Source organism: Musca domestica, unplaced genomic scaffold (assembly GCF_030504385.1).
Source record: "Musca domestica strain aabys unplaced genomic scaffold, Musca_domestica.polishedcontigs.V.1.1 8, whole genome shotgun sequence".
Taxonomy (NCBI): domain Eukaryota; kingdom Metazoa; phylum Arthropoda; class Insecta; order Diptera; family Muscidae; genus Musca; species Musca domestica.
In genome coordinates, this window is record NW_026712409.1 from 4,430,217 (window position 1) to 4,448,699 (window position 18,483).

Genomic DNA, 18,483 nt, shown 5'->3' on the forward strand with positions numbered 1-18,483 from the left:
TTATGCCAAAGGCATTTTCTGGCTAGGCAGACAACCCTGCTAACTACACTTCTCTCTAAAATCTAAAAATCTCTCCTTATCCCTATTTTTTTATTTCTTCCAATTTATTCCTTCCAATTGACCAAATTCTTAAACCAAACCAAAATAGGTGGGCAAAATTGCATTCAAATGTACTTTAGGTACGTATAATTTTGGGTTATGACAATATTGATTGAGGGTACTTTTAGGGTTTTTGACATATTTTTTAGATTGTGTTTCTAGCGGACCGAAAACATCCTTGCAAAGACTGTCTATATAGGTCCAAATTGTATATATATATTATAACATACCATATTAAGGTACCCCCGACAGTCGGTATACAGACCATTTAAGACACATCTGTCAACGAAAGTTTACAATATAACAGAACATTTAGACGCTCGGTATTTTAGGCAGAATTTTATTTCCCCTGATAGGAAATTATCTTTATAGCCCCATTCCTCTCGATATTTGTTATTTTTTTGATACTAACAAAATTGTCAGTGTTTTTCCTATTAAATTCAGAATTGAACATTCATTATAAGAGATATAACATTCAGCACTCAAAAACTGGACCTAGGCACTTATTGACATATTTGGGTAACAAAAGGATAACTTTCCAATTAGTGGAGGGTATTAAAAGTTCGGCATGGCCGATTTTGACTTTTTTAATTTGATATTGCAGCGTTTTACTTACTCTTCAGGCAAAGTTGGTGCACCCTCCTCTTGTCCCGGTGCAGTAACATGATAAACGCAAAAGTTTTCCAATAAACCACGCATCAAGGGGTAATTGAAAAATCCAGCAAAGCTAGTGGCATCTGAAATAAGCAAAAAAAAATATTTTATTATTATTTTAGGACAAGATTTTGCGTTTCAAAGACTTACAGTTCAAACCCAAATCGTGATAGGTTAAGATAGCGGGTTTCGATGTATCACCTTGTATGGCTACTAAAATTTCACCCTTATCCGTGGCAACACGTCTTTGATCACAAGAGTCAATAATGGAGCCACGGGCATGTGGGAATTGCAGTTGGACTGAGCGCAGCTCAATGTCATCCATGGGATCAACAGGCATGGTTCTAAATGTTGAGAAAAAATGAGAAGAAATTAATATAAGGACAATTTTTTGGGGGGAAATAGAGATAAACAATGGTAAATATTAAATACTATTTATCACTTTTGGTATCTGATTTAAGGAAACAAACTTGAACGTAGAATTTTCATAGGTCTTATTTTACTGAAAGCTATTTGTTTTTGAAACGTTTTGGGTGTTTGGTGACTATGAGTGAAAAAAAACTTGTTGTCTTGGTTTTTTCTCTAGGGTTTCTCTAGATTATAGTTTTGGGAAACTAATTTACATTTGTAACTTACAGCTGACTTGCTATGGGTTTGAATTCTTTTTTTGGCAAAGTCCTATAGGTATGAAGTTTTATGGATTTGATTTTAAATAAAATTTTGTAAAAAAAAAAATAAGGGGATTCTAAATAAATTACAAATAAATTTTGAAAACAATTTAAACTGAAATATTTAAAAATTAAAAAATATATAAATAACTATTGATATTTGATATTTCTAAGGTATAACTATACAAACTATTTAAATATATATGGAGAAGTATACATCTAGTGATTGATTTTTAAAATACGTTACACTATTTTGTTCAGTAAAAGAGTTTGTTGGTTCTGGTACTGGGATTTCTTTGTATTTCTTGTGGGTTTTGGGGGTTATTAGTTTTTTATGAGTATAAACTTGGAGATTTCATAACAAGCTAGGCTCTTCTAAATCTCAAAGGAATATTGCAAGCTATTTTAGTATTGAAAATAAAAAAGAAAAATTAACAAACTTTGAACTCAAAGCAAAATGCATTAGTAAAACAATCTAAAGGAATTAGTTGTATCTTTAATTTAATAGGTTTGTATTGGTTGCAATGGATACATGTTGGTTGGTTGTTTGGTTGGATTGGTTTGGTTTGATTTAATCGTTGTTTGGTTTTGTTTTCATTCAAATCTTACCCCAGAAGACGAGCCTCCTCGGCAGTGTGTGCTGGTGCTGATGGCATCTTGGTGTTGAGTGTCTTACCCGTTTTATCCCGGTCTCTGAAATAGATTTAAATGAGCATGCAAGCACAAAAAAACGGAAAGAAAGAAAGAAAAAATATAGAGAATAAAACAAAGAATAATAAAAAATAACAAATGTCGAAGATAACCGATAAAAGTGGTCATTATCATCATCATTAAGGCCATTAATGTTTTGGGCCAATAATGATGGTGGCAAGAGCATACACTTAGATAAGTTACTTATTCCGCTTCGTTTTTTCTCTTTAAATATAAATATGTATATATGTGTTTGTGTGATAGGTAACATTATGGTTATGAATATTTATGATTTGTTTAATATTATATTTTTTCCTCCAAAGATAGCCTTTTCTGCACAAAGATGTGAAAGAAAAACATTGTGCATTATTTAGGATGTGTGAGGGCGTTTTCAAGGAATATTCTCTTTTTTGGAAAATCAAATCTTCACATAACAATATAAGAAACTGTTATATTATTTTCTTTAATACAATACAGCATTACCCTCAATTGAGAGTCATGTCCCCCCATATTTTTGTAACACAAAAAGATCTAAGTATTTGAGACAATAAAAACAACTCCTCCAGTTTAAATGTTTGTAAAACTGTTATACAGTCTGAAATGTATATCAACATTTGTAATGAAAACAGAAAAAACTCCAACAACTTGCATTGTTGTTGTTATTATTGTCGCCGTTCTAAATATAGCACCACAAAATTGCTATCGACACGCATTCACGCGATCCTGTGTGTACACATTCATTACATGAGTAGCAACTACTAGCTTTGATATTATTATTGTTGTTGTTTTTATGGAGAAGTTAATTTAAATTACATTATTTTATCACAGTATATTGTACGGTTGCACAATATAAAAGGAAAATTCCATCTATGTAGGATAGGGTATAGCTGGATGGGAAGTAGGACTCAAAAATGATTTATGAACCATTCAAAGAAAGGAAAAAAATCTCTGTTATTTTGAGAAAATGTCTGGTTTGGAAATATCTAAGGGTAAAAAAAACATTAAAGTTTAGAAAATTGTTATAAGCCAAATGTCTTATTTGAAATATTCTGAAATTTCAATTAAGTGAGGAATCCAAAGGTGCCAATGCTTTATATAACAAACTATAAATCAATATGAGATTTGTTCTTTAAAATTTTTTTATATCAAAATTAGTAAAAGAGAGAGAGAGAGAGAGAGGGGGGGGGGGGAATATTCTCTAAGAGGAGCACAATGTCAAAAATGTATGGGGATTGAAAACTGGATAGCAATCCTTCGAAATATAAGATTTACTTAGAAACTATGTAATAAGAATGTCATATTTTTTGGAGTCCTACTACATTTGTCTAAAATGTAGATGCTTCTTTGGGTACCGGAACGAAATTGCAAAACGTAAAGAGGAAAGCTCTGACCCGCAAATAAGGGGGAAATTGGCGGCTGTATGGACACATGGTGTCCTGTATCAATATTCTAAAATCGGACATTGTTCTCCCCCTTTTAATGGAGTTATAATTATTATTATTATTAGAAGGAGGGTACATTAAATTTGTCATTCCTATTGTAACATCCCTAAATATTCGTCAAGACTCCATAAAGTACATACATTAATAATCAGCATTAAATTCTAAGACGATTTTAAGATGTCCGTCTGTCTGTCTGTTGAAATCACGATACATCCCACATTATTCGATGTAGAGCCTCAAAAATTTGCAGAACAATTTGATTTGTGTCTAGGATGGTTGGTATTGAAAATTGAATATATCGGCCCATGTTTTGATATAGGCCCCATATAACGGTACCTCCCGATATTCGGCATTTTTTCACAGATTTGTCTAAAAATTGGTTTTTGTAGGTCATAATTGGTTCTAGCTCCGGTGGCGAACCATTGTATGTAAAGGCCCACGTTTTTGTAAAGCTCACATAAAACGGTTCGTTGGCCTCATTTTTCCACGGATATGTCTAAAAATTGGTATTTGCAGTTCGCAATGGGTTCTAGCTCCGGTGGCGAAACATTGTATATAAAGGCCCACGTTTTTGTATAGGCCCCATATAACGGTACCTCCCGATATTCGGTATTTTGATTAGTTTTTGCAACATTTTTCTACGGATTAGTCCAAAAATTGGTATTTGTAGTTCGTAATGGGTTCTAGTTCCTGTGATAGAACATTGAATACTTAGGTCAACGTTTTCCTAAAGCGCATACAAACGATACCCAGCGATATTCGATGTTTTGATAATCCTAGTCATATTTATCAAGGAAATTGTTTCAAATTTTGGTATGAAAGAAAATTTTGTAGATGACAATCCCTGAAGTCCCTGAAGAGGTCCCCTTTTCCTCGGGGTCCCCTTTCCCAACTAAATACAATATGGGGCGTATGAGTACTGCCATTAAGCATACACAGGTATGTACTGCTTTGATTGAGTTCAAATTTTTGGAACAAGAAAAAAATGGGCTTAGTTCGGCCAGCAAAATTTTGAAAATAAGGGCTAAATCATCAAAATACAAAAAAAAAAATCGGAGTTTTGTTTATATGGGTGTTATAGGTGAAACTTTTTGACAGTGAATGCATTGCCCATTACAAATTTTATTAAATTATTAAAAAGGCCGAATGTCAGGAGGAACCGTTAAATGGGGCTAAAGCCAAACATGTAAATATATAGAAAATTTTCTATAATTTTTTTCTATATTGAAACTTATCCTCCAGTATTTCTACCTCCAAATACTAAATTAGAAGCAATTCCGTTCAATATGTGTTTGAAATCGAATATCGGTTGGTTATCGGTAGATACATGGGAACTACCCGATATCGTAGAACATCTTTGCAAAAGTATAGCTTCCTATCGCAAGACGTTTGGACTCAGTATTTAATGCTGATCCAGAATATATATGCTTTGTTGGGTCTTAAATATTTTGAGGAGTTATAAATGGAAAACTAAATATCGAACTTAATATTTTCTCCATGCTAAGTATTGTTGAGGGTATAAATGGCTTTGATAGAGTTTTTTCAGTAGTTGGTAGATCGCCCTAATAAAAAAATGTTCCGTATGGGTATTGCTTTCCATATAAAAGTAATGTTTAGTTTGGAATATTTTGAAGGTTTAGCCATGCTTCCAATAATTCGAAATTATTATATCATTGCACACAGATATGTAATGGTGGGTCCCCAAGATCCCAGCCTGCATATGTAGGTAATTGTACGTCTTTTATTGATCTAAATTAATTATGCCGACCAATTTTGTAGGTTTAAACACCTAAAAAGAAAAATATGACATTTCCGAAAATTGTCATTGTTCTGTAAATCCTCAAAGAAAAAGGTTTTAGAAACATATTGTTAATATTGATGAAAACCTAAAAAAAAAAAAATTTTAAGGTTTTCAAATAGTCGGGGCAAAATTGCCAATGAAATTAATGTATTCTAACTATTATTTTATATAACTGCGGCGTATAAGTAACGTCAACACGTATACGCCTAATGGCTCCTAACAGAGGGCTGCAACGAGTATGCAAAAATTCAAGCATACTCGGTTTCTTACCTGATTTTTGTTGATGCAGTCGTTTAGTTTGATCTGAATGAAATGACCGTTTTCGCTTCGGATCGAATCGAACGCTCAGTTTGAATCACTTCACTCACAATCAAACATGAGCGTTCGAGACGGTTTGATGTGTTCAGCAATGTGAGTTGATCGAACACATGAATGTAAATGAGCAATCACAACCGTGATTGTCTTCTTTGAATCGAGTTCGCTCAGCGTCATTGTTTATTCAACCATTTAATCAAGTTAGGACAGTTTATTTTGACTTTTTTAATATTTGAAATGGAAGAATATTGTGATAGTGCGAACGAAATTGTTGCAAGTAGAAACTACACAGATGTAGGTAAACGAAGGGGTCGAAGTTTGTGAAAAATCTTGACCAATATTGTAAAATAAAAAAAATATTTAAACATTTTTAGTTTTCTAAATGCCAATGATGTGTTTCTTTATTAAAAAATTTAATTTTGTTTTTTTTTTTTTTTTCAAATAAGTCATAAGTAAGTCTAACACACCAAAAAACCAAATAAAATGAAAACATAGTTTAAATATAATTTGCACCAATTTTTTTATGGGGACAGCTTTTAGTTATGAAATCCTTTGTAAAATTACAATCATGATTTCGCTCAGTTTCGAACATTTGTGTTTTAATCAAATCAAATCACTCACTTAACTGGGATGAATCAAACCGACAAGACTCCTCATAGATGATCGACCCGTTATGAACAATTCAACATAAGTTCGTAAACAAATAACTCATGTGAGCTGTTTGATTGCGATCACAAAACTTCGATCAATACATGTTTGATCACAACTTTTTCGTTTGGCTTGAGTAACTCGAATGAACATGTTGCATCTGACCGACTGATTGAGTTTGATTGTATTTCCACTGTGTGTGATCAAGCCTACTCGATCATACTCATTGCAGCCCTCTGGCTCCTAATATACAAATATTTTTTTCAGTTTCAATAGCAATCTAAATTTAAACCGAAAACAATGCTAATTTTAGCTCAATTTCACACTTTCTTTCGAAAAAGTGTGTGATCTGAATCACATGGTTATATAAAATTAATTTGTATTAAATGTGATAATTTTATTAAAATTATATGGCATTCCACAATACGGACGTTTACGGAGTGCATTGGCTTAAAATTTACAATTTTAATTTAATTTAAAATATTAACATTTCCCAATCCATGACGTTGTACTGCTAAAATTAGGTACCTCACAAGCCAATGGGACAAGTATTCCCTTGCTATAAAAAAAATTCCAATAAAATTTCCATTTAACAAAATAATTCCTAAAAAAGGCAACATTTTTCTCTGGCATATTGAACTAAAAAAGAAAATACAATTTTTCGAAACAAATTAACCTCGCTTGAAAGGGGACCACAGCAATGTGGTCAATTATTCTTTGGTGGTTATCCTCTTACTCGTATTGCTCTGCTCCAATTAGTAGTTCACATGGCAAGGCAATACAAATTTGGTGCTAGGATTCAAGTGAAGGCGAGCGAATAAATGGTAGCTGGTCGTTCGGTCGGTTGGTTGGATGGTTGGTCGATGATGGTGTGGTGGTCACAACAATCAATATTTAGTAGTCACTTATGTACACGCATACAAATACACATACGTGCATACAAATGCACAACACTCACTCATCACATGGAGGGTTGTGTTGATGATATTTACACCAGTACAATTTAAAAAACTCCCTTCCCAACAACAACAAAAAATTGGAGGGAGTCGTTACGTAAAAGGTTTTTTCCATAGAGTTATTTTTTCAGTTTCAGATTTGATTTTCCAAAAAAAAAAAATATTTAGATTTCTTGATCCTTGAGTTCCTTGAAAACTCTTGTAACCCTTAATACAAAAGCCATAAAATTTAGTTCCAAATGTATGAAGTAACATTTTTCATTTTCCATTAAACATTCACAGGCATAATGACAACAGCTATTATTAAATTATTTTTCAAACATTTAAATATTTTTACAACATTAATTAACAAGAAAAAAATATTCAAACTATATTTTTACATGCACATTTATCTAAAGTATTTTTTTTTTTAATTTTTTTAAACTCCACTAATTTCCTTTTTTACTTACATTCCGTCAAAGTTAGAACACTGATAGTTGGTTAGTTGGCAGTTACAGTTAAATAAAGCAAATGAAGTTTTGCTTTTGTTTCTTTTTTCTTTGTCTACTCAATGAGGAGGGGGCAAACGAACACAAAAAAGACTCTCACAAATCAAAAGACATTCGAAACAAATCAAATTATCTTTGCCTTTTAGTCCTTCGTCTTGGATTTTTCTTATTTTTTTTCTATTTAATTTTTCTTTGTCTATTTCAAGTGTTTTTTTTTTTTTTTTTGTCCTATGCCTTGTTTTCGAAACCCACAAATTCGAATGTGGCGAGTTATAAACAACACGAAAGGAACGGAACAACACACTGAGGAAAAGTGTTCCAACTACTATCTGTGCCACTAGTGCCGCCGTCTGCACAAACAAAGTAAATAAAAACGACGATTTCAATTCAAAAGCGAAAAACCGAATACAAATGAGTCACCATTCAGTGGCTGCAGAAGTGGAAGTGAGCTTACAACAAATACAACGACAACAATGACGGTGGGTTGGTTGGTTGGTTGGTCGGCCGACAATTCAAGGAAAATATTGTTCAAACTTCCAGTCTAGTTCGTCGTTTCATAAGCACCAACCATTTCCCCATACAAGTTCTTCCTTCTGGCTCACAAGGATATATATATGTGTGTGCGGCAAGTGAGAGAGAGAACTTTGTTTTGTTCCATTGTGCCTAGTATCAATGGGGATGTGTGTGTGTGTGTGTAAGGAGTAGTGTTTAACAACTCCTAGAAAAGAATGGCGCCACAAAAGTGCCATCAAACAATACAACACACTCTATTCTATGACCCACACGAGTCACCTCTCTGGCGCTCTTACTCTCTTTACAACAACAGCACAAGGATGGGAAGGAGTGGAAAAAGTAATAAAATAGTCAAAAGCAAAAAAAACAACAATATTTTGCACATAACCATGGCAACGCAGAAAAAAGGAAAGCAGGCAACAAACAGTTACAACATCTATGACGTATTCATGTGGCCATATCTCTGTTACTCTCTTTAAAAACGGAATAACTCACAACCAATCGGAGAAGGGAGAGAGTGTGTGTGAGAAAGAGAAAATGGGAACTGTGGAGAGTGCCACAAACAGAAGGAGTCTCTGGCGTGTGCTTGTTTGGAACAAAATAATGCAGTTACCATAAATGAATTATAGAGTTTTGCAGGTTAGAGTCACTTTTCAGAAAAAAAAACGAAGAGGAAAAAAACAGAATATTAAAAAGAGAACAGGCAATTTGTGCCACTTGATTTTATTCTGTAAAGTAATAACGTCATGAAAACATTCAAATGGAAAAAATACAGGACGATATACCTACTATATATAAAAAAGGAGGAAGTTTAAATTCAATTTAAATCATTTTCAGTGACGGGGAGAATTGTGTTATTTTGTTGCAAAAAAAAAGAGACAGAAATGATGTTGAGACAGATGTTGTATACACATTGAAAAACAGAGTAGATTTTAAAATATTCTTTATACCCTACACCACAAGGTGGTCAGGGTATTATACATTTATGCAGGCGCCACCCAAGAATATTTACAAAATATGGTTCCTCGCTTCATTTCCAGCGCACAATGGCCACCAAAATCTCCGGATGCCAATCCGTTGGACTATTGTGTCTGGAGTATTTTGGAAAGCAAGGTTGGCACTAAAAAATACCAAAGGGTCGATCACCTCAAGCAAGCACTTCGCCGGGAATGGGCCAAAATACTGCAGAGAAACATTCGGGCAGCGTGTGACGGTTTCATTGGCCGTTTGAAGGCCATAATTCGTACCAAAGGTGATCAATTCGAACAAATCTAAGCTTATTCTAAAATTTGATGCTATTTCCGCCTCTTTAGCTTTCATTCAATAAAAATTAAAAAAAAATGTAAAAATTATGGCGTATGACTTTGTTGCCGTTTTTTACCTCACCCTCTATTTATGGAATTTGGACACTAGAGGTCGTTATATAAGTACATATTAATCTCCTTTTGTAGACCAAAGAATAAAAACATATTTCGTGCGACATGTCCTTGTTAAAATAATGGGTTGGTAATGCGATTTGTAATGAGTAGTTTTGTTGGGATAAACACATTGAACATGTCATATTTGCTATAATTAATATGTTATCATTTTCTTAACCGTGTTCGTTCCACCGTAATTGCAGCAATTTTAGGGTTAATCGAATTTTTCAGTTTAAAAAATGTTTGTCCATTCCCATTAAAAATAGGTAATTATTCGATATATTATATTCGTTTTTATAAAAATTAAGAGAATTCCAATAATTTTACATCCATTTTTATGAAAATTAGACAGTATAACAGTTTGTATAACAGTTATGAAACTGTTATACTCCACATAAAATGTTTCGTCTCTTTGTTGATTGCAACTATTTCACATTTTTTCTAAGTGTACACAAGCGTGTCATAGCGTGGGGCCAATGACTCGTTAAGGCCAAACAGCACACAAGGATAGCAAAGACATTTCACACAAAAACTTGGAGAGCTAGGAGAAAATGTGAAAGAGAGTGAGAGAGAGTAGAAGAGTACGAGCAACAACAACAAAGTCTACCAAGAACTTAGGCTTAACCCAAGAATCCGAATCCTACAAAATTTAATTACTTACCATGGAAACAACAATGACGAGTAGAAGAAGAGAAGAGAAGGAGTCGACGGTAGCGGTAGGTGGCGGCAGTCGTATATTTAACCGATAAAAAGTTACATTTATGAATACATTTGATGTAATTGGTTTCTGTGAAATTTGCGGCAATCTGGCTGGCGGCTGGTTTTTTTTATTAAATTATATTTTAGAAAAACAAATATAGAATTTCTTATGTTGTAAAATAAATTTGAGTGTTTCCGGGAATTCCACAATAACATTAGAAGCAATTTATTGCACGAAATTGATTGCAATTAATTTTTAAAAAGTTCAAAGAAAGGTGGAAAAATGTTTTCAATTTAGGTTCGGATTTCAAACTTGTAGTAGATATATAAAATAATGTGGCATTAAAATTTAATTTATATTTCATTGAATTTAATTCAATGACAAAGAATTTGTTTATATGGATTTTAAATGTAAAACATATTAAGTATAACAGTTGTAACTGGCATACATTTGTAGAGCAAATAAAGCAAATATGAATCAAAGAAACCTACTTCATTGTTTTAGGATTTCTCGTCCATTTTCATGATATAATAGTCAAGGTATGAATGACCCTTCGGAACTGTTATACAATACAAAAGAAGAAAAACTAATTGAAAAATGTTTAAACCCTACTTCATTGTTTTTAGGTTTCTCGTCCATTTTCATGGTATAAAAGTCAAGGATTCACCCTTCCGAACTGTTATACAATTCAAAGAAGAAGAAAAAATTTTAAATTTAAAAAAAAAATGTTTAAAATCCCATTTAATTTGATAAATTGTGTGTATAAAATCAATATAACAGTTTTTAAACCTTATTGCAAAATGAACTTTTTGAGTTTATTGCTTATATTTCATTTCGAATATCAAAATTCTGAAAAATTTAAGCTGTATAACAGTTATGGTATAACAGTTTCAAACTGTTATACAACGAAAAATTAACTTTCAAAGTTGGGCATATGAATAAAAATGATTTTATATTTGAGAAAAATATATATTACACACACATGCGACCTTCTAGCCTGACATATATAGTTAAAATCACATTTTATTCGATAAATTGTGTAAATACAAATAATATAACAGTTTCGAACCCCCTAAACTATTATGAAAATTTTTTTTTCGATTTTATTCTTAACATTTCAATACGAATTTCAGATTTCTAAACAATTTTTGCAGTATAACAGTTATGGTATAACAGTTATAAAACTGTTATACAATGAAAAATTAATTTTTAAAGTTCTACATATGAATAAAAACTATTTTATATTTGAAAAAAATATATATTAGAGCTCCTCCTTTTGACATAACAGTCACTCACTCACTTCTGCGACCTTCTAGCCTGACAGTTCCAATTCCTTTTTTGAACAAAAAAAAATACATATGCAGCAATTTCTTTTTTGGCCGATCAATTATTGTGACAAACACAATGTCACACAAAGCACTATTTGTTGTTGTTTTTATTTCCCAATCCTCTCCTCTCCTCCTTCTTTCTACCCATCCTCTTCAGAGAACTATAACGCTTTACCACCCAAACGTTTTACATGTGTGCAGAACCGTTTGCCATGACTGGTTGTTTTGGATGGACGGATAGGGTCATTGAAAGCCTCCTTTGGTGTAGACTTGTGTAGATGTGAAATGTTGTTACTTTGGCAATTACCTAGTTGTAGGTCTGTCATACTGCTGGGTATTTCTTGGCTTTTCACTGGCAAAAGAAGTGACATAATTTTTTCAATCATTTTATGGATTTTGCAATAAAAATGTTGCTGGTAGTCAGCCATATTGACAGACGGCAAATGACGAATACAATAATCAATGGAAAGAAAGAAAGTAAAAAAAAAAAAAATTTTTTGAACAGTTTGCCTTGTAACACATCAGAGAAAGGTTAATTCTACAATGGGGTGTTGTTGCTAGCACAAGAACGGCAAGTACATGTCAGAGCTAGAAGAGAGGGTTCTGGGAGCAAGGCATATAAATATATACTTGTCGTCGCCTTATTGACTAGCCTGCCGTTGCCAGGCGGCGATAGGCATTACAAAAAAAAATGACAATTCAACATGGGAAAATGTTAATGACCACTTGAAGGAAATCGAGTGAGAGGCTTGTTTTTCGACATAAAAAGAGAGAAAAAAAGGAAATGACATGTCAAGCAAATTGAAGAACATAAATGCTTGTTGTCATTATTTTTATTTTGTGCTTATTTGTTTTTGAACTTGGCTGATGGGATGTTTCATCCCAAGGAAGACCCTTAACATGCACATACACGCGCGCACTCTCTCTCTCACACACACACACACAAAAGATACTCATACATTATGAAATGAAAAAGGGATTTTTGTTTTGAAATACTTTACGGATTTCATGTACAACATTTAAGGCTTTACTCTAAGCCATATTTTGGGGCTTAGGTTTTCAGATGGTCCTCCTAATGGGAATATCATCATGACCTTGTTAGCAGTACGTGGGGAACCTGAAGTGGGATTATGGCGTTGTTTGAAATTTGGGTATTGCGTTCGTTAACATTTTATTGTAATGCTAATACAGGTGTTACATTTAATTAACATTCAAGTGTGAGACACGAGCGGACGTACCCAAACTGGTGTTGCTGCCGCTGCTGGTGGCTGTTGTTGCCATGGCATAGCATCAGTAAAAACGCTGTGTGCTCAAAATGTTTGTGTTTTTTATTTTTGAAATTTATTTCAGTTGAAAATTAGAACTTTTGCAACAAAATGTGTGAATGACGACTCTAGCCCAGAATGCTGACGATGGCGTCGTAGTTGGCTCAAGATTAATTAGTAAATGGTAACCGGGGAATAGCGTTAGAGGTTAAAAGCTAAACGTGCCAGAAGAAAGTTGTATTAACGAACGAGTTTATGAACGTGCCACACAATATTTATGAAGATGTGCATGTCTGTTTGTCGGCTTGGATAAATTATGGAACATAAGTTCCAAGAGAATATGGAAATTAGGAAAAAGGGTTAGGTGTGTGGAAGAGCAGTGTCAACTCGTTCAAGTGTAATATTTATCCTTGAGGTACTAAAATATGTCTTTGATGCAAATTATTTTTGTGCAATTAATAGTTAAAAAGTGTAATACATTCTGGGATTCTTCAAAATTCTGAAAGGTTGTTTGGTAGAAGTAAATTGTAGGTTAAATATTTAATTTGCAAATACTTAACCATATAACAGTTTAAAAACGGTTTTTATGCAGAAGTTACATTACGTGCACCTTAAAAAATATATATTATGCAATTTCTATTTGTATAACAGTTAGTGTATAACACTCATTAAGTGTTGTACTGCTTAAAATTGACCAATTTTATAATCTTTCTCTGAATTATTGCTTAAAATTTTATATCGGTACCATCGTTGATACTAGATTAAAAATATAACAGTTTTACAAATAAACTGTTTGAAAAACACGTATGAATTGCATTATATTCTGCTTGAATTCCACTTAAAATAAATTAATATTAGCAACTTAATAAAAATATCGATGAAAATTTTTAAAATCAGATCAATTTTATTAGTATAACAGTTTGAGTGTAACAGTTTTTAAGTGTTATACTGAATGGAATTTGGAATCGCTAAGAATAAGGCATTGTATCATCGTTTTAAACATCCTTTGTACCCATCAGGAATACTTGAAAAGAGTGTATAACAGTTTTATTATTGAAATTTTTGTAAAATATATGAAAATTCGATTTAATTCTGCCTGAAGTACGCTTGCAATTATTTTTATTATTCAAATAATAAAAATATTAATGAATGCATGTAAATTAAGACAAATTTTATTAGTATAACAGTTTGAGTATAACAGTTTTTAAGTGTTATACTGATTGGAATTTGGAAGTATTTTAAATAATGCATTATATTATACTTGTTATACATATTTTCAATCAATCGATGATAGTCTATTACAGTGTATAACACTTTAATTATTGATTTTCTCGTGCAATATGTGTGAATTGGATTAAATTCTGCTTGAATTTACCCTACAACACTGTTTATTATACATAGAATATAACAATCAATGAAAATCTTTAAAATGAGACCATTTTTATTAGTATAATAGTTCGAGTATAACAGTTCTGAACTGTTATACTGAATGGAATTTGACAGTATTTAGAATATTTCATTTTATTACAATTGTTATACATATTTTTATCCATCAATGATACTGGATTAGAATGTATAACACTTTAATTATTGATTTTTTTTGTTAAATGTGTGTGAATCAAATTAAATTCCGCTATATAATATTTTTTGTTGTCCGCATAATAAAAATATCAATCAAAATCTTTAAATGGCATCAATTTTATTAGTATAACAGTTTGAGTATACCAGTTTTTTAACTGTTATACAGCTTGAAAATTAAAAAATTTCACATTTTAATACTTCTGCCGCCTGTTTTGTAATAAAATACAAGTTTATTAACCCCTGATTATATCGAATATCCAGAAAAAAAGTAAATGACATACTCGTGTATGAAATAAACCAGTCTCTGTTAAAACACATTCGTTTCTTTAAAACAAAATGAAAAAAAAAACACAAAAACAAAGCAAAACATGACAAATTCCCATTATCAGTCGAAACACCTTTTTGTCCATGTTATATTTTTTTGTTGTTTTCATTTTTTTAAATTTATATTTTCGTTTCTTTTTTCCCTAAATCCGTCTCAACAGCATTCATTATTATTCGGATTTTGTTTCGGTCTTTGTCCCAGTTAAAAGATTTGTTCATAAACACCCAGTCCAATCCTAATGCATGTAGGCAGGCAGGCAGGCAGCGTGTCGATTGCATGCTGCAGCAGTCATATACGACCACACGTGGCAGAAGTGAATGGGAAATAAAGAAGAAAGAAAAGGCATCAAAAAATAAATAAATTAATGCAAACGTGATACAAAGCCTGAGGTGAAAGATCAACGAACATTCGGGAACGCTATTTTGTTAGAAAAAAATTTTAAATCTGGCTTCTGCAGGACCTATACATCAGTAGCGCTTTAAAAGTTCAGAGATTCCATTTCTGATCCAAAGAGAATAAGGAATGAAAGGCCAGTTCGAATGTAGAACGGGTCTGGGAAAATATAAACATTTTTTTCCACGAATGCCGAAGGTGAGGTCATAATATGGGTCCTTTTTCGGCAAGGAATGGAATTGGATGGAATTCAAGCGAGTGTGATTTCTTTATATTTGGCTGGAAAACCTCAAGTGGCTATCCTTAGGGCACTCCAGCATTTAAATGTGAATAAGTCTTTTGTGTCTCGTACCATCGCTCGTTACCGTGATACTGGTAGTGTAGCCCGACATCAAGGAAGTGGTCGGAAGAGAACAGCAACATCAGCAGAAATGGTTCAAAAACTAAAAAAGCGACTTGATCGAAACCCGTGTCGCAATGACCGAAAAATGGCTCGTGAGCTGAGCAATATTCCATTCGGCAAATATTCAAAAATAAGCTCGGAGTAAAGCCATTGAAATTCTAAAAAGTGCCAGAACTTACACCGCAACAGAAAGAAAATAGACTCAAAAGAGTTAAAGAGTTGCTTCGCTTGGCCGAATGGGGCGAATGGGGTTTTCTCCGATAAGAAAACATTGGTTGTCCAGCATTTTGTAAACAAAAACTGAAAATGTGCACCTTCGGTTAAACGCCGAATATTATCGCGAAAATATTCTGGCGGGTGTATTAAAACCTCGGGAACGCAAATATTTTGGCCGCAGACCTTGAACATTCCAACAGGACTCAGCACGCGCCACCCAAGAATGGTTACAAAATGAGGTTCCTCGCTTCATTTCCAGCGCACAATGACCACCAAAATCTCCAGATACCAATCCGTTGGACTATTGTGTCCGGAGTATTTTGGAAAACAAGGTTGGCACTAAAAAATACCAAAGTGTCGATCGCCACAAGGAAGCGCTTCGCCGAGAATGGGCCAAAATACCGCAGAGCAACATTCGGTGAGCGTGTGCGGTTTCATTGGCCGTTTGAAGGCCATAGTTAATGCCAAAGGTGACCAATTCGAACAAATCTAAACTTATTTTAAATTCTGATACTATTTCCGACATTTTTTTGCCTTAATTCAATAAAATTAAAAAAAAATTAAAATTATGGCGTTTAATTTTATTGCAGCTTTTTTATCTCACCCTGTATTTACTTATCAATTCCGGCTTGAGGCACCCCGTCTGTGCTCGATTTCAGCTAAAGTAGTTCTACTCCTAAAAAAACCTTGTTCCAGTCAAATAAAAAAATGTGTCTCAAATCCCCCACATGCTTCCACGCGAAATCTGTAGGGTGAACCCAAAGGTGAGTGAGTGAATCGCCTTGACTTGCAAATTCACTTTTATAATGTATTCAAAATAAAGTGGGGTAATTGCAATGTACTGCTGCACTTTGTTGAAATCCGCAAACATGAAATATACATTTCAACAGCGAGAGGAAATAAGGGGAGAGAGGATAAAAAGAACATGCCATGTAGGTATGTGTGCAGGTGTATATTTGTATGTAAATAGTGGAGAATGAAAATTATGAATGTACCAGCTGTGTAGCCTAAACATGTTTTATAACAGTTCGAAAAAAGGAAAGGAAAGTAAAAATGTTGCTGAATTGGGTCGTATCGGTCCTCAAATATTTTGAATCGCAAAGTTTTTTTTTAAATATTTTGGCAAAATAAAAATAATAGGTAGCCTTCCCACAGATGGTGGTGGTGCTACTTCAATTTATTGCAAAGAACATTTGGCATGTGATTGTATCAATCTCCCCGGCATGGGTATGACAAAAACGATTGGAGATTTCCTTATCGATTTGGGTCATACACAGCAAATGTTGGTTTCTTTTCTTGGCCTAGACTATATTTGAAAACATACATAAATCACATTTGCGAGTATTTTTTGGCAAATGTCTTCATGACCCCACCCGGCGTACAAAATGACAGTAATGTCCTGACACCCAAATGAAATTGGCTAGTGAGATTTGCTTGTAATATTCTTTCATTCATGCCAATTTCTTAATGGCCCAAGCAATTTGAATACATAAAATATTCAAATCTCCATAGAGAATAAACAGCAAATCACGCAATAAAATTATTTAAATTCAATTGTGGAGTAAAAAATAAACAACGCTACGGGATTTATTTAATGGCACTGCAGCAGCAGATCATGACAAATTATAAGGCAATTTTTTAAATTTTTTTTTTGCTTTTATTTTTGTTTAGAAACATTTCCCATAAATTATTGCTAGCCGAGTGCATTTGCTTGCTGAGTTCGTTTTAATTATTTTTTTTGCTATTTTTCGCACTCCACAACTTGATTGGCGCATCGGCGGTAATTGAAAATATTTACATTACCTCCCGCCGCCGCCGCCGAAGCCACTATCTGTTTTTCTGCCGGCATTTTACGCTGCCATTTAATTTTACGTTTTGTTTACATTTTTTGCTTAATTTATTCATTACCGCTTGACTATTGGCTGCCGGTTGTAAACGTTTTCATTTTAAAATATTGAGTTGAACATCGACATTATCATGAAGTTATGAGACGGGACGTCGTCGATCAAATAAATACCGGCTTTAACCAGTTCATTCATGTTTATGGTAATTTCATTGGAATTTTTCTGATATAATTAACAAAGAGCAACAACAACAAAAACTCTGAGGTGAGTGGGATGCCGTCAGTTCGTTGTATTGTCTTTGTTTTGTTTATAAACAGAAAAACACAAACAAATACACACACAGATAAAATAAGAAAAAAAATATCTGCATTTTTAAGCCAATGGAGTTGAGATAATTTATTAATTATCTGTGGCGAAGAGAGAGAGAGAGAGAGAAATGTATTTGTTAAGATATTATGGTTATTTGTTAATTTACAATTTCAATATTTATTTATTTTTTAAACAAAGAAGTAAAATGCGCTAAAATAGGCGCAAATGAAAAATTATATTAATTTTTAAGGGGTTCAACGATCAGTAAACAATTGAAGGTATCTGAAGGTTTGTTTATAGTACCTCTATACATAAAAGAGGTATCATAGACCATAACAGGTAGGAAGATATCTCGAAAGAAAGAAGATTTCAAAACATCTTATTGAGAACCTAATTAAGGCCTTCTTCAGATTGAAGATCTCCTAAA

At 33.1% G+C, this 18,483-nt stretch overlaps 1 protein-coding gene across 10 annotated transcripts in view; it reads right to left on the minus strand.

Moving 5' to 3' along the window:
- Positions 1-18,483, minus strand: part of LOC101888392 (protein NDRG3) — a 72,461-nt gene that overhangs the window by 19,953 nt on the left and 34,025 nt on the right. For 7 of the 10 annotated variants that reach the window (XR_009344124.1, XM_059131111.1, XM_011294526.3 and 4 more), the window contains 3 exons: positions 2,031-2,114; positions 904-1,097; positions 716-836 (listed from right to left, as the gene is read on the minus strand). Coding sequence is in view for 9 of the 10 variants with exons in the window: in XM_059131111.1 (XP_058987094.1) it covers positions 716-836; positions 904-1,097; positions 2,031-2,114 (399 nt within the window). In the remaining variant the exon portion in view is untranslated. Of the gene's footprint in view, positions 1-715; positions 837-903; positions 1,098-2,030; positions 2,115-7,722; positions 8,348-18,483 lie in introns of those variants that run through there. The other 3 variants (XM_011295029.3, XM_011295790.3, XM_011295528.3) reach the window with 2 other exon arrangements.